Source organism: Chionomys nivalis, chromosome 13 (assembly GCF_950005125.1).
Source record: "Chionomys nivalis chromosome 13, mChiNiv1.1, whole genome shotgun sequence".
NCBI lineage: Eukaryota > Metazoa > Chordata > Mammalia > Rodentia > Cricetidae > Chionomys > Chionomys nivalis.
Genome location: NC_080098.1, coordinates 46205357 through 46218311, shown reverse-complemented (window position 1 = coordinate 46218311; position 12955 = coordinate 46205357). Strand labels below are relative to the sequence as shown.

The 12955-nt window shown below is 38.4% G+C and overlaps 1 protein-coding gene across 1 annotated transcript; it reads right to left on the bottom strand.

Moving 5' to 3' along the window:
* Positions 1-824: 824 nt before the first annotated feature.
* On the bottom strand, positions 825-6930 carry LOC130886216 (prolactin-4A1-like). Its single transcript, XM_057788164.1, has 5 exons — positions 6897-6930; positions 4703-4875; positions 3738-3842; positions 2443-2622; positions 825-1013 (listed from the first exon to the last, which is right to left on the bottom strand). Exons 1-5 carry the CDS (start codon positions 6928-6930, stop codon positions 825-827), a joined length of 681 nt encoding a protein of 226 aa, XP_057644147.1.
* Between the last annotated feature and the right edge of the window lie 6025 nt (positions 6931-12955).

The following is a 12955-nucleotide window of genomic DNA, read 5'->3' as shown; positions in this document are numbered from 1 at the left end:
GTCATATAACAACCTGACAACCATATAATATTTGATGATCTGAGCTGGATAGAGAGGATCTAAAACAATAAAAGCAAAAGAGAAAATCTGGAAGAAGGAGGGAACAGAAACATTGAAGAACGGATCATATTTGTCTTTCTAACTCTGTGACTTGAACCACCTGAGAACGACAGGAATACAAGAGATGAGATAAAGTTGAAACTGCCCCTAATAACCCTCTTTACACCAGGAGTGAGGAAAGCGCATGCTTTACATCTAAGCTGGTGAAAAAAGATGAGAATTCAGAGGATCGTGGTTAAAGACAGTTGCAATGAAGCCTAGGGACACTTCATGTTTATATCCTCATGTTTCAGACTTTTTGAAAAAGTCACAGTGCTTAGGGACCGTCCAGTTGCACTGTAATACTATTATCTGTGGATGTTCCTCAAGTGGCGGGGGATAGAGAGTGGCTGTCTTTCTAACGTAGGCCGAGATCTCCATGTTTATGAGATTTGGCTGGACTAATGAATAGCAATATCATTCTTTGATTTTAACCAATTCACTCAGGTAACATTTTGTGATTCTAAGGTTGTATTGTAAAGTATACTATTTGCCAGGCTAACTTCTGATATCTTCTGAGTCTTTTTTTTTTTTTTTACAATAATTCAGCAATATTTTTAGTAAACTTTGAATTAAACAAAAGGTATCTTTACTAACTTGGTTTAGACATTCCAGCTTTAATTTTTAAAGAACAGACCAATTACACGCAAGCACAGGTTGAACATATAAGTATGTAAAAGAAGCTTTGCACGAGTGCTTCTTTGAGGACCATCCCTGATGTGGTCTCAGCAGCCGCTTTTGAGCATTCGGCACTTCAGGACCTTCAGATACATTTCCACGTCATTGGAGTCACTTCCCAAGCAGCGAAACAAGTTATAAAAGGCAAAATATCTAGTGTCTCTAAAGGGCGACTGCAAACGTTCCAATTCAGACCAGAGTGGGGCATTCACATTTCTTCCAAGAGCAAATTTAGCCTAGTTACGAAAATAATAGTTAAGCATTAATTATAGATGAGATTTGGGATCCTATTTCTTCTACATGTTAAATTCAGTTTTATGAGAAGTTAATATTGTAACATTCAGTCAAACCCATGCATTTTCATTTATGTTAGTCATTTGAAACTAGAAATGGGGTCTATTGATATATTGTGTGGCATGAAATTGATGCCCACTGAAGTTTGTTTATTCAGGGTGTTGTAAAACTGGTTCCCAATAGAAAATTTTTCCCCAAGACAAAGTGACAGTTTCAAAAGACTCAAAAGAAAAATACACACTTTCATGTTGGGGAGACTACATTCTCTGAAGATTCTCAAGGCTCTACCCATCTTTACAGACTCAAATTCTAGCTGTGTAGATGCTGCCCTGCTGAATTAGAGGGAGAAGGGCTCTCAGACCTTTCATGGTTGTCACCTGTGTTGGGGATTGGGGCTGGGACTTTCCTGTGATCCCACTGCTTTTAAGCCGCCCATTCTCTTTTCAGTAACTCAACTTGTTAGACCACCAATAAAATATTCATTGTTTCACCAAATTGGACTTCATCGTAGTTGTCACTTTGTTCGGCCATGGGTACGCTTTCTGGGGCGAATAGAGCCGCTTGTCTTGTGTCTCCCCAGTGATGGGGAAACTATCAACCAATCACATCTAATTAGGGTGTGGCTACCTGGGGCCCAAGTAGAAATACTGAGAGATCCAGGTGCACCGCTTTCTCTCTGCGCGGTGCTCGCTGGACCTATTGGATTTTGGACCTCTCACTCTTGTAGCGTGAGTTTCTCCTTTTCAACTATTAAAAATAGAACTGTTGTCCTCGAGCTGGTCTGGTTATTTATCGTGCCAACCTAATTCATCAGCACCCCAGGACCAACTCTCACACAGCACAGGGGCAGACAGATGAGGAGCTAGTAATTTGATATCAAGGATCATGGAAGGGTAGCATAAATTTTGTCAGTTATTAAAATTTATATTTCTTCCGAATTGTCCCTGACATGTTTATGTGTTTTATAGATTCAGACACCACCCTCTTATTCTTTTCTACTAAATAAATACCCCCTAGAGTGTATGTGTACAAATCCTTAGGGTAACTGAGAATTTGGAATTGGTGCCTAAGATATAGCCAGTTGAGCATTGACAGTAATACGAACTGCTGCCACAGTTACACATCTGTCTTTTGGTCTAGAAAGGTACTTTCCAAATAACTGTGAGGAACAACTGTTTTCTTCTGAGATCCCCGAGATATGAGCGGCTGATGGAGTGCCTTTGAGAAGCTTGGCATTGTGAGTAGTAGTGAGGATCCTGACTTAACTGCATACCCCGGTTTCTTTGCAGCAGAGGGAAGTGTTTCAAAATTCATTTGTCATTATACTCATTCATGTGTGGAAAAGACGAGGAACTTTAGGAAGTTTCTCACCTTGCAGGCGATCTTTTTCATGGACTCGAGGAGATTTTTGTTTATAGTCCTTATCGCCAAGGCTTTCGTGAGGATGGGAGGAGTGCAGCCCAGTTTATCAGCCATTTCCGCCCACAGGTGGTGCAGCCCGTCGACCCAGGCTTGCAATAGAGTGTGCGCCAGCGTCAGTAGGACTTCAGACTAAGCAAGTAAAATTGAACAAACTCATCAGAACAAAGGAAACGCAGTAGAGTTAGATAGAGACAGGCAGTTGATGCTCAAGTAGCTGAAATAGGCTCTTCCTTGGTCATTCATAGGCTTATTTAGAACATTCTTTTGGTAGAGATTTTATAAGCTTCAACTGTAACCACTGTCCTCACGCTATAGAATTTTGACAAAGTTAAATTCAGAAATATCAGAAAAGTGTTTTATGAAGTTTCTAGCCAAGCAATAACTCTTAGCAATAGTCATTTCTTCCTTGACTTTCCTCTTTCTCTTACTGTGTTATTAATATCATTATAAGTAATGAACAAAAATGTAGACATACAAAATGCTGGTAACACTAAGAAAAATGATGAAGGTGGAATTTATCTTGGGGAAATTTTGGATTTGTGATAATGTTCACTGTAAATCATTTAGGTTGCTTTATGGAAGGGAATCAGAAGTGAGAGACAGCAAACATAAGTAGAGTCAGCACTGTACACAAACTCATCCCAAGAGCGGCTTGTTTTATCTTGAGGAGCGTCAGATGGCATTTTACACGACCCCTTTCCCCAAGTGACCTCTAGACTTACAGTTATGGCATAGGGAAGGGTAGGGAGGTCAGAGAGGAGTGGGAAGTTATGTAATAAATAGAAGTAGATCCAGGGAAGACATAGATGCCAAGAATAGATGATAAAGTGTTCAGTAATGTTAAAGTCTGCCAACACAGGACTTCATGTAGCATATGAGGAACCCAACGCCATTAGTACTTCATTTGCAGATACATCCATACATCTTTGACCATGAACTCAGAGTTGGCTCACACTTAATACAAATTAGTAAGTGCAATATCAGGGGCAAGGCATTAGTAAAATGGATGTTCTGAATGGATAGTGTATAGATCTGCTATAATATTACTTAACAATGACTTCATGTAATTTTTTTCCAACGGGATTGTTTTTTTTTGATTTGTCATTTCTTGTCTAATTTTTATTTTTTTCTACATGATCTCCATATACTATTATACTGTCATATAATGTAAGTAATAAAAGTGCATGGGAAAGCCAGTGTACTGCTTCAGTTGTTTTGGTAGCAAACCAAGACTGAGAACTCACTTCAATATTTTGTGTTTGCTCCTTGTTTTTTGGTCTAGAGAGAGAAGAAGTGTGGCATCTGATGATCCTCTTGTTAAATCCCCGACCTTGGGCATAAAATTTATTCTGAAATAATGAAACATTCAATTAGTTGTCACTTCTAAGTTGAGTAAAAGAATCAGTGACTTGGGCATTAATATTTTAAAATTAAATAACCCTAAAATAAAAATAAGGAATGAGGCAAATAACTTTTTATTGATTTATTTTCATTTTAATTATAGTCTCTTTTTTGATTCATCTGGTTTTCTAATCTCTCAATCTCCTTCCCTTCTTGTTACTCTTATCTTTTCTAAAAGTTACTATGTGGCAAGCAGACACTAAAACCTCATCTATGGTCGCCTGTTTAACTACTCTCAGAGAGATGGCATATTGCCTTCAAATACCTTCACCACGACCATAAGTAGTAGATCTACCTTCAACTCTAAACTAGACCCGCCATCTTAAGCTCAGGTCTTGAAATTCATTCTAGGATAGTTCTTAGCACTTGTGGGTTTCTGACATTACTTGCTTATTTTTCTTCTTCATCAACTATTTTTAGTCTTTAAATTTCTAGTCAACCACCTAAATTCATTGTGAAACAGTTCTCCTTTATTGGATATTTATTGTGTCCTACATGAAAACCATTAAAGGACATATGTCTCCTATACAAAAGAATAGAAAACCACAGTTTTATACTCTTGAGTTTTGTACTAGAAGAGGAAGTTGAATGAAAAGTTAAAATATCAAGAAAAAAATCATTGTATTCTTAGCAAGCATTTTACATTTTATCAAACTGTGCTGTTCTTCTACCTCACATTTCAGTAGCTTCAAGTTATCCCTGTGAAGGTATATTATGTTGAGATCAGCCCATGATGCTTTTCTGATTTCAGCTTCACTGGTATGAAAAACACAATGTAAAGTCTTCAGAGATCAGCAAGGATACTTACAACATAAGTGGACAGTTCTGAAATTAGGTGATTCATATCCTGGCTTGACTTGATTGCCCAATTCAGCATGTTCCCAGTGGGTGAGTGGTAGGAGATATTCCAAACTTTAACATCCACAGAAGAGGTCTTGTTCTCCCCTTGGACCATGGACACCAGCAGCAAGAGCAGTGTCCCTGTTAAAGAAGAAGATCACTCTGCGGTCTCTTCCTATAAGACTATCAAGAGTCACCCTGTCTGGGCAAGCATAAGATGCTACCAGTGTCTTCCTTGACATAAATCGGTACTTCTTGTCTGGGTGGAGGAATAGCCTCTTCTGTGGTATATATTCAACTAAGTAGTTATATTTGCACAGGTGTGTAGCTTGAAAAGAAAATGGATGACTATCTTGCATCTTCTATTACTTTTAAGAATGCTTCTGTATTTTTCCAAACATTTTTACCTTAACTTAAAGCTGAACCAGGGTGAGCTAGTCCTTCTCTTCAAGTAGATTAATGTCTTGGGGTTTCTGGTTGTTTTTCAGTGTAAAATTCTCAGTAGTTTGCCCTTTTTAATTCAGTGTCAAGTAGAAACATTTTGGGCACTGTTGTGTCAAGGATGGTGTAGTTCATGGTTTCGTTCATTTTGTTTGTCTGATCTAAATAAAGACATGGCGCCAGCATTGCTGACAAGAAGGATGAAGGCAGCTCTGCCATGACTACAATGTCATAGTATGAATTTTCTCTCTCACCGACAGTCATGTCATAGCTTTGTTGCTTCATTAAAACCTTCAGCTCATTTCCTCTGAATCTGATGCTTACAATAACTTACTGAGTATTCTGGACCTTCATAACTATTATTACATTTTATTATTTTTAAAAAAATGGTGTACAGAGTTGCCTGATTGTCCATTGTCCTAGGACTAGTATGTGGAGACAGTACAAGTGCATTGTGGACTTTCCATTTTACTTGTCACACCTTGCACAGCTGTGAATGCTCACTGTGCATCTTTTCACACCCTACCTATCTGTGAACTCTCATTGTGCGTCTTTGCAGTCCTGAGCCTCCTGAAGTTGAAGGCTATCTGAAGTTATTGGCCTTACATAGAAAGAGTGACACATTGCTTGTAGATTACCTAGGAGTCTGTTGTGGCCACTTTTCCCTGTTCTGTGTAGCAAAAACCTTTTTAGTTTGTGACAATGCTAACTGATGATTTCATCATCATCATCGGTTCGCTTTTAATTATATTGACTGAGACACAGTTGTAACATATTAATAATTTGTACTTTCAAAAGGATAAACAGGTTTGTATGTATATATGTATGAAATTTAAGTCTATCTTCATTAGTCACATTAACCTGAAAGATTTCTGATACAAAATGTGAGTTTAAGATCCTAATGTTCACATATCTTTTGATAACTGCAGCTGAAAATTTCCAACATAAAAATAGGGAATTGGTAAAGATTCATGCATAGTAAAACTCCTAAAGAGAAATACTAAAAAAATCCGTGATATGCCAAAAATCGTGAAGCATATAAATCAGTCTTCAAAATCTTGCTAAAAATGAGATATCATCAAATAATTTATATCACATATGTTAAAGTTTATAAATTCATAACAATTTCCCAAATTTATTTGTGTACAACATATATTGCTCTATAAAACATGCCTATAAATATTCTTTATATGTATTATTGGTGGGACTATCACAGCCTAAGATATTGTAACATCCATCTTATCATCATTACTAATACTTAAAAATGAAGACTCTAGAGACAGATGCTTAATCCTTACATGTTTTTCTTTTGAAGTGGTATTTTGGCAGAATGAAATTTTCAAAGCTGTGTGGTCTGCATATCTGTTAGGCTTGTCTAAATCAGTCTCCTCCACTGAAAAGTTCTTTAGATTCATTCCTATATGGCAACTCACGGAGGTGACCCCAGAAATATATCACCCATAGACTCTTGTATTCTCATTTTAGCAAATGTCTTTATTTCTTCAACTTTAAATTTTTGTTCATCCCGTACTTTGTAATGGAAGTGCCACAGAAACGTTCTCATTTTCCACACACTTGGCATAAGAAACTCTACCGTTTCCTAACTCAGGTCAAAGAAAGCATCAAATGACACTAGAAGCACAGGACGTTTAAACTAAGCTTGGTAAAATAATACACTTCTTAATCTTATCTCAAGGAACATGAGTAAAAGCAATACTTACAGAAGGAACATTGCTGAGGCAAAGACAGATGCATCTCTGAAACGTCTCCCTGCAGCGTGGATACCCAAGGAGGAGGCTTCTGTTCAATTAACTTTCCACATCTTATATACTTAAACCACACCACCTTCGGGCCACACACTGCTGGGGAATTGGGGGAAGAGTATCCAGAATCTCAGTGAGATTCCTGTGACTCTACTCCCTTAGGGAATTGTAACGGCCTCATGGCCATGGCCAGAGACCTAGTTATATGTGCATTCCTTTGCTGATTTCTTAGCCATGACTGAAGAAGAAATTATATTAAAAGTCAACACAAGGAGAATTACTATGCCTTAACTCTTGGACTTTTTCTTTTGATTCTCATACATTTATGTCACCTCTGTAATTTTCTCAGATCCTCAACGTTAGGATATACTTATTTCATCAGTTTCCTAGCATTTGAACTCCAGGCAAAAGTCACTTCTTTTCAAGTTTAAGATTTAAAAGGCTTTGCCAGTATCAACAGAACACTATAGAAGAGTTAGCTCTATACCCTAGACTGAAACTAGAAGTAATATATAGTTGCAAAAACACATTTATAAGACTTCTTATTTGTTTATTTGTTTGTTTGTTTGAGATAGGGTTTCTCTGTAGCTTTGGAGCCTGTCTTAGAACTAGTTTGGGTAGACGAGGCTGGCCTCGAACTCACAGAGATCTGTCTGCCTCTGCCTCATGAGTGCTGGGATTAAAGTGCCACCACTGCTCATTTTTATTTGTTTGTTTGTCTTTGGTAAAAGATAGTTTAATGGGGACATTGCATCCTTTTAGTGAAGCAACTGTTAAAGCTTCCCTGTTAGAATCTAGGGCATCCCTGTCAGATTTGCAGCCTTCATTGTGGCTGAAGAAAACATTAATTCCTTCTGTAGACCTAGGCTTAAATACAATCAAAATGTAGTTGACTTTTCATGCAACTATATCACATTGAACAAATGATTACATCTTGAATGAATTATGTTAACGAAAGGTGCATTAGATTCGTTGACATACTTGATCAAGCTTCGTGTTGTCTGGCATCATGAAATTTAGACAGCATCATGGGACCTTCTGCTTAGTCTCCCCTTTTTTTCTTCATAGTTATGTGGTATCTCTAGTATTAATCTAACCTTTCAGTTTTGGTATGATCCAGGAGCAACGGCAACAGACTATGTGGTGTGATGGGCCATAAGGACCTCTCTAGTTGATACTGCGTAATAAGTCAATTACTCTCAACTGGAGTCTTTCAATAAGCTTATGCCTTGTGGGAATGCTTTTTCCTACCATGTCTGCTATCTTTTCTGTTCCTGTAATTGGATTTCCATATTGATTTGATACTGGATATTAATATTATAAATGCAATGCTTTTCAGCGCATGAAGACAATCTCTAAAAGGGCATTGTTGTTTGTTTCAAACAAATGCAAATTGATAATTATATTCTGAGTCTTAAGAAATGTGACACAAAACAAGGTTGCAAGCCCGAAAAGATCTCACAGTTTGTTCCAGTTTCTTCCAAAGAGCATCCTGGGTACAGTGCATGGGTGAGGGATGCTGCATTATTTAGCTTTTAGTAATGCACTCTCATTCCTCATTAGTCCATTTCCTCTTCATCCTGTGGCATTTCCGCAGGACCATGGATCCAAGCAGCTAGCAGAGCAACTCTCACCAATTGTCCTAGCCATTGGTTAAGAAGGATAGAGGAGTTTCCACACTTGCCTGGTCTAGCTGTTTGTTCCAGGAAGGCCCTATGGCCACTGCCTCCCTATTGACAGTACTTATCTGGGTCAAAGGGTCACATGAACAATGCCTACTCACACCAGATCTCATGTCCCCCAAATATGTATACTTGACTTATAGTCACTCTTTTAAACAATATTCTCTATGTCTGCAATGCATCTTGTGTCTCCACTACACACCTACCACAGCACAGTTTCTTTATATGGAGATAATGTACAGTAGATACCAACCCTGGTTCATACAATTTCTACTTCTGGGATAAGTATAAAACCTATTTCCATTTAGAGTTCTGTATCCTCATTCAAGCACCATGGCTAACTATTCCCCGTGTATTTCAGAATTATGAATTAACGCTCATTTGGTTCCAGCATTCACCCAGAACAGTGGTTTGCCTGTCAGTAAGAAATTCACAAGTCTTTCATTGGATATTGTATCTCTAGTTACATAATGTGGCCTGTTCAGGCAGGCAACATCTGTTCTGTTAGAAGTTCCCACCATCAGAGGACTCCTTCCATGGTCTGCTGATGTCCCCAAGTGTTCCATATCCTTTCTTCATCATTGAAAAATCTACATGATCTTATTTTAGAATGCCCTAGTAATATTTGAATGAGTTTCTAAACCACTTCTCTCTTTTTATGTTTTTCCTTTAATTGAAACAGATTCTTCTCATATAATATATCCTGATTTCTGCCCCCCCCCATCTCTCCTCCCTTATCCTCCTTACTTCCACTCAGATCCAGATCTACCCTCTCTGTCTCTCATCAGAAAACAACCAGGCTTCTAATGGAAAGTAATAGAATGTGGTAAAAGAAAAACTAACATATATGAATTGAATGAAACAAACGGTAAGAAAAGAGCCCGAGAGAAGGCACTAGAAGCAGATATAGATGTAAAGACCCGCTTGTTTGTACAATCATCAATCCCCTAAAAACACTAAATTAGAAGCCATAATATATACACAAAGGACAAATAAGGTAAAAATAGAGAAAAAGTAGAAGTAAAATAAAAAACATAAGATCAAAATTTTAAAAAAAGAAAGTCCCAACAGGACATTATGACCCAGAAACCTCTATACTTGTTAAAACAAAATACTACTGTTCTAACAAGGGGGAAAAGTAGCACTAAAATGACTCCTAATGACACTCTTCAGTGTCTTGCTCAGCTATCATCAGAGAAACTTCTTCCAGTAACAGATGGAAACAAACACATAATGTATATCCAGACAATATGCAGAACTCAAAGATCCCGGAAGATTCAACCTAATTTGGATGTTTCTATTAAATCCCTCCCCTCTGATCTCAGAAAACCCTGCAGAAGAGGAGGAAAAGAGTCAGCAGGGATAGGAAACACCATGAAAACAAGGTCCTCTGCATCAGCACAATCAGCGTACACATGAACTCACAGAGACAGAGGCATCATGCACAGGCCGGCATGGATCTACTCCAGACGGACCCTAGATCTGCAAGGAAAAGAGGGTACAGAGACATCCCTAATCCAGAAGCCATTTCTTCCACTCCCTGGCATGTGCTCAGAGGACTCAGCATCCTACTTCACAGATACTTACCCAGGCCTCTTCATTGCCACCCTATTCATAGTAGCCAGATAATGCAAGCAACCTAAATATCCCCCATTAGATGACTGCATAATGAAAATGTAATACATAAACACAATGAAATATTAGTCAGCTCTAAAGAAAAAAGTGAAATTTGCTGGTAATTGGATGGACGTAGAAAAGATTGTATTACGTTAAACCAACCCTCCAACGATATCTAAGGTTCCTAGCTTCAAATTCTCACACACGAATATACAAACATGGAATAATCACAGAAACCAGGGAAGTAAGTATAAAAGGACCATAGGCATGAGCAGAGAGGAAGGTGACTTTGGAGGGAAATAGCAGGATACAGGTAATATGAAGTGGAAAATGGAAAATCAGGGAATGGATTCCAGATGGGAAGGAGTCGGGGAGGTCAATACAGACAGAGAAGGGAACAAATTGATAAGGCCTTGAAAAATCATATGATTTTATATTTACCTAACATTACACACCACAGATAGTGTATACATGTGTGTGTAGCTTAAATGAAGTTAAGTAATTTGAGTTGACCATACTCCCTACTAGAACTGTAGACAAAAACTCCAGCATCAGGCATGACAAACCTCCTTTCAAATGGTTGGTCAAGGTAGTTTAAGTGACTCTCAAAACAATATAGATTATTGGTGCAACCCTTGGTTGCCCCTCAGGGAGTTGAGGATTGGCCCCTATTGATGAAGATATAGCATAGTTAAGATACAAGTTTAAGATAAATTGAGATGGATATGACCTGAAAGTCTTCTGTAATCTAGACTCCTGGTACTAGGAAATACTACGTAGGCTGCAAGGGAGGGAAGCAATGAAACAGTCCTACCCAGGTGCAGTCTCTGTGAACCAGGATAATAACCAATATGACAAGATGTGCATAGACTTTAACTTATTGTGTGAGGAAATAATTGGTTTTTTTTTTTGTGTGTGTGTGTGTGTCTCGTATGTATGTGAGCATTTTTAGGGTGACTGCTGTGACTTATATTTGTGGCATTAATGGATATATTGTTTGATTTCTTTTTGAGTTTTACCTTTTGCTTTTGGCAAAACTGCTTTTTATCTCAGCCAGTATCAATTGAAACATGGAGTTTCGCTGTGTATTAAAGGTTCTTCCCCTACCAGCCAGGGGACAAGTGTTCAGACATAGTAGCCTGTAGGGAGATTTCATATTCAGGCAATGGTAGTTGATGCTTTAACGTGACTGTTTTGATCTGATTAGTCTTTTTTATTTTTAAATTAAGATTTATTTATACTTTTTGTCTGTGGTATGCATGTCTGAAGGTGCCAAGAAGGACAAAGGGAGCATAAGATCTCCTGAAGTTGCAATTAGAGGCAGTTGTGAGTTGCTCAACATGGTTGCTGGGATCTACACCTGGGCCCTGTGAAAGAGCAGAAAGTGTCTTTAACCATCGAGACACCACTGCAGCTGGTTCTTTTTTTTTCTAAGGAGTCATCTCTTGGTTTCACCTACTTTCTGTTTCCCTTTGCTACATTGTTGGCCACAACTGTATTTAATATTTCCTTTTTTTCTTGTCTTCTTTTTTCAGATTTCCTCTTCATGTTTATCAAATAAGAATTCTGATATTGGCTTCACATTTTCCTCCCTTTCATTTAACGCTGCAAATTTTCCTTACAGTAATGAATTACCTGCCTCTTATTTTGATGTAATACATTTTACTTAGCTTTTTCTACATTTAATTCTTCTGAGATTTCCTTTAGTACCTATAGCTCACTTCTAACTATGCTATTTAATTTACATATGATTCTCGACTGTTTTCTTACCTTTAGTTTATTGAGATCTGCTTTTCTTTCATTACAATTGTAGGATTCAAGAGGGTCCCCCAAAATAACAGTCCTGGTGACAATGCACTAAATGGAATACAATGCATCTAATTCCTGATTAATCTGAACCGCCTGACAGCACAAAGGCCTCTACCCTGTTGACTATCCTGTCAAATTACTGTCCTTTGTTCTCCGAGAGAAGCTGATAGTGTTTCCCCTGTAAACTTTTCCTTCTCCCCATGGAGTGGTCCAGTTGGCTGGTTTTACTCTGCCTCTGCTTACAGCAGTGGAAGACTTTACTTAGCGCTGGAGCTTTGAATCTTTTTGGACATTGATTTTTGGTTGAATATAGCATTTATCTTTTGCCATAGCCTTTGTGGATGATATGTTTTACGTACCACTTAGTCCTCTCTGGGAGACTGAGGTCCTGTTTGGGTCAGACCTTCTGGATCATTTCTTACTTACTGTCCACACTGTTTTTTTCCCATCAGTTTGTCAAAGAGACATTTTCATGGTCACACAAAAATTACAGATAAACTTCTGAGTTTCTTTCAGTGCTGTAAATTCTTATTTCATCTCTCTTCCATATTATTTCTATATGTGGCTAGGGATGTGGCTCAGTCATAGAGTGCTCAGATAGGGGTAATAACCCTTGGCCCTCAAATGTGGAGGTTTCCTTCAGATAAGGGCTTCAGCCAGGATACTGGGTTCTCTGACTAAAGGACAGGAAACTTAAGTCACAGGGGCAAGAAAGATTCAGCAGGAAGAGGAACCCCAGGCTATCAAAGTGCTCCAGTCTTTGACAGAGAGCCTGAAGGCAAACCAGACTGAAAAACAGCAGAAGGCCTACAAGGACTGACGTAAGAACGGAAACTGAACCTTATGCTCCAAGCACGGGACTGAATGGAGCCTGCATCCAGCTCTTGACCTGTGGCTCCAGGCCTGAGG

Coding starts and splice junctions, on each gene's coding strand:
- LOC130886216 (XM_057788164.1), bottom strand. CDS start 6,930: ATGCATCTGTCTTTGCCTCAGCAATGTTCCTTCT. Junction 2,623..3,737: donor AGCAAACACAAAATATTGAA/GTGAGTTCTCAG, acceptor TTACTTGCTTAG/TCTGAAGTCCTACTGACGCT. Junction 1,014..2,442: donor TGAAAAAGATCGCCTGCAAG/GTGAGAAACTTC, acceptor TTTCGTAACTAG/GCTAAATTTGCTCTTGGAAG.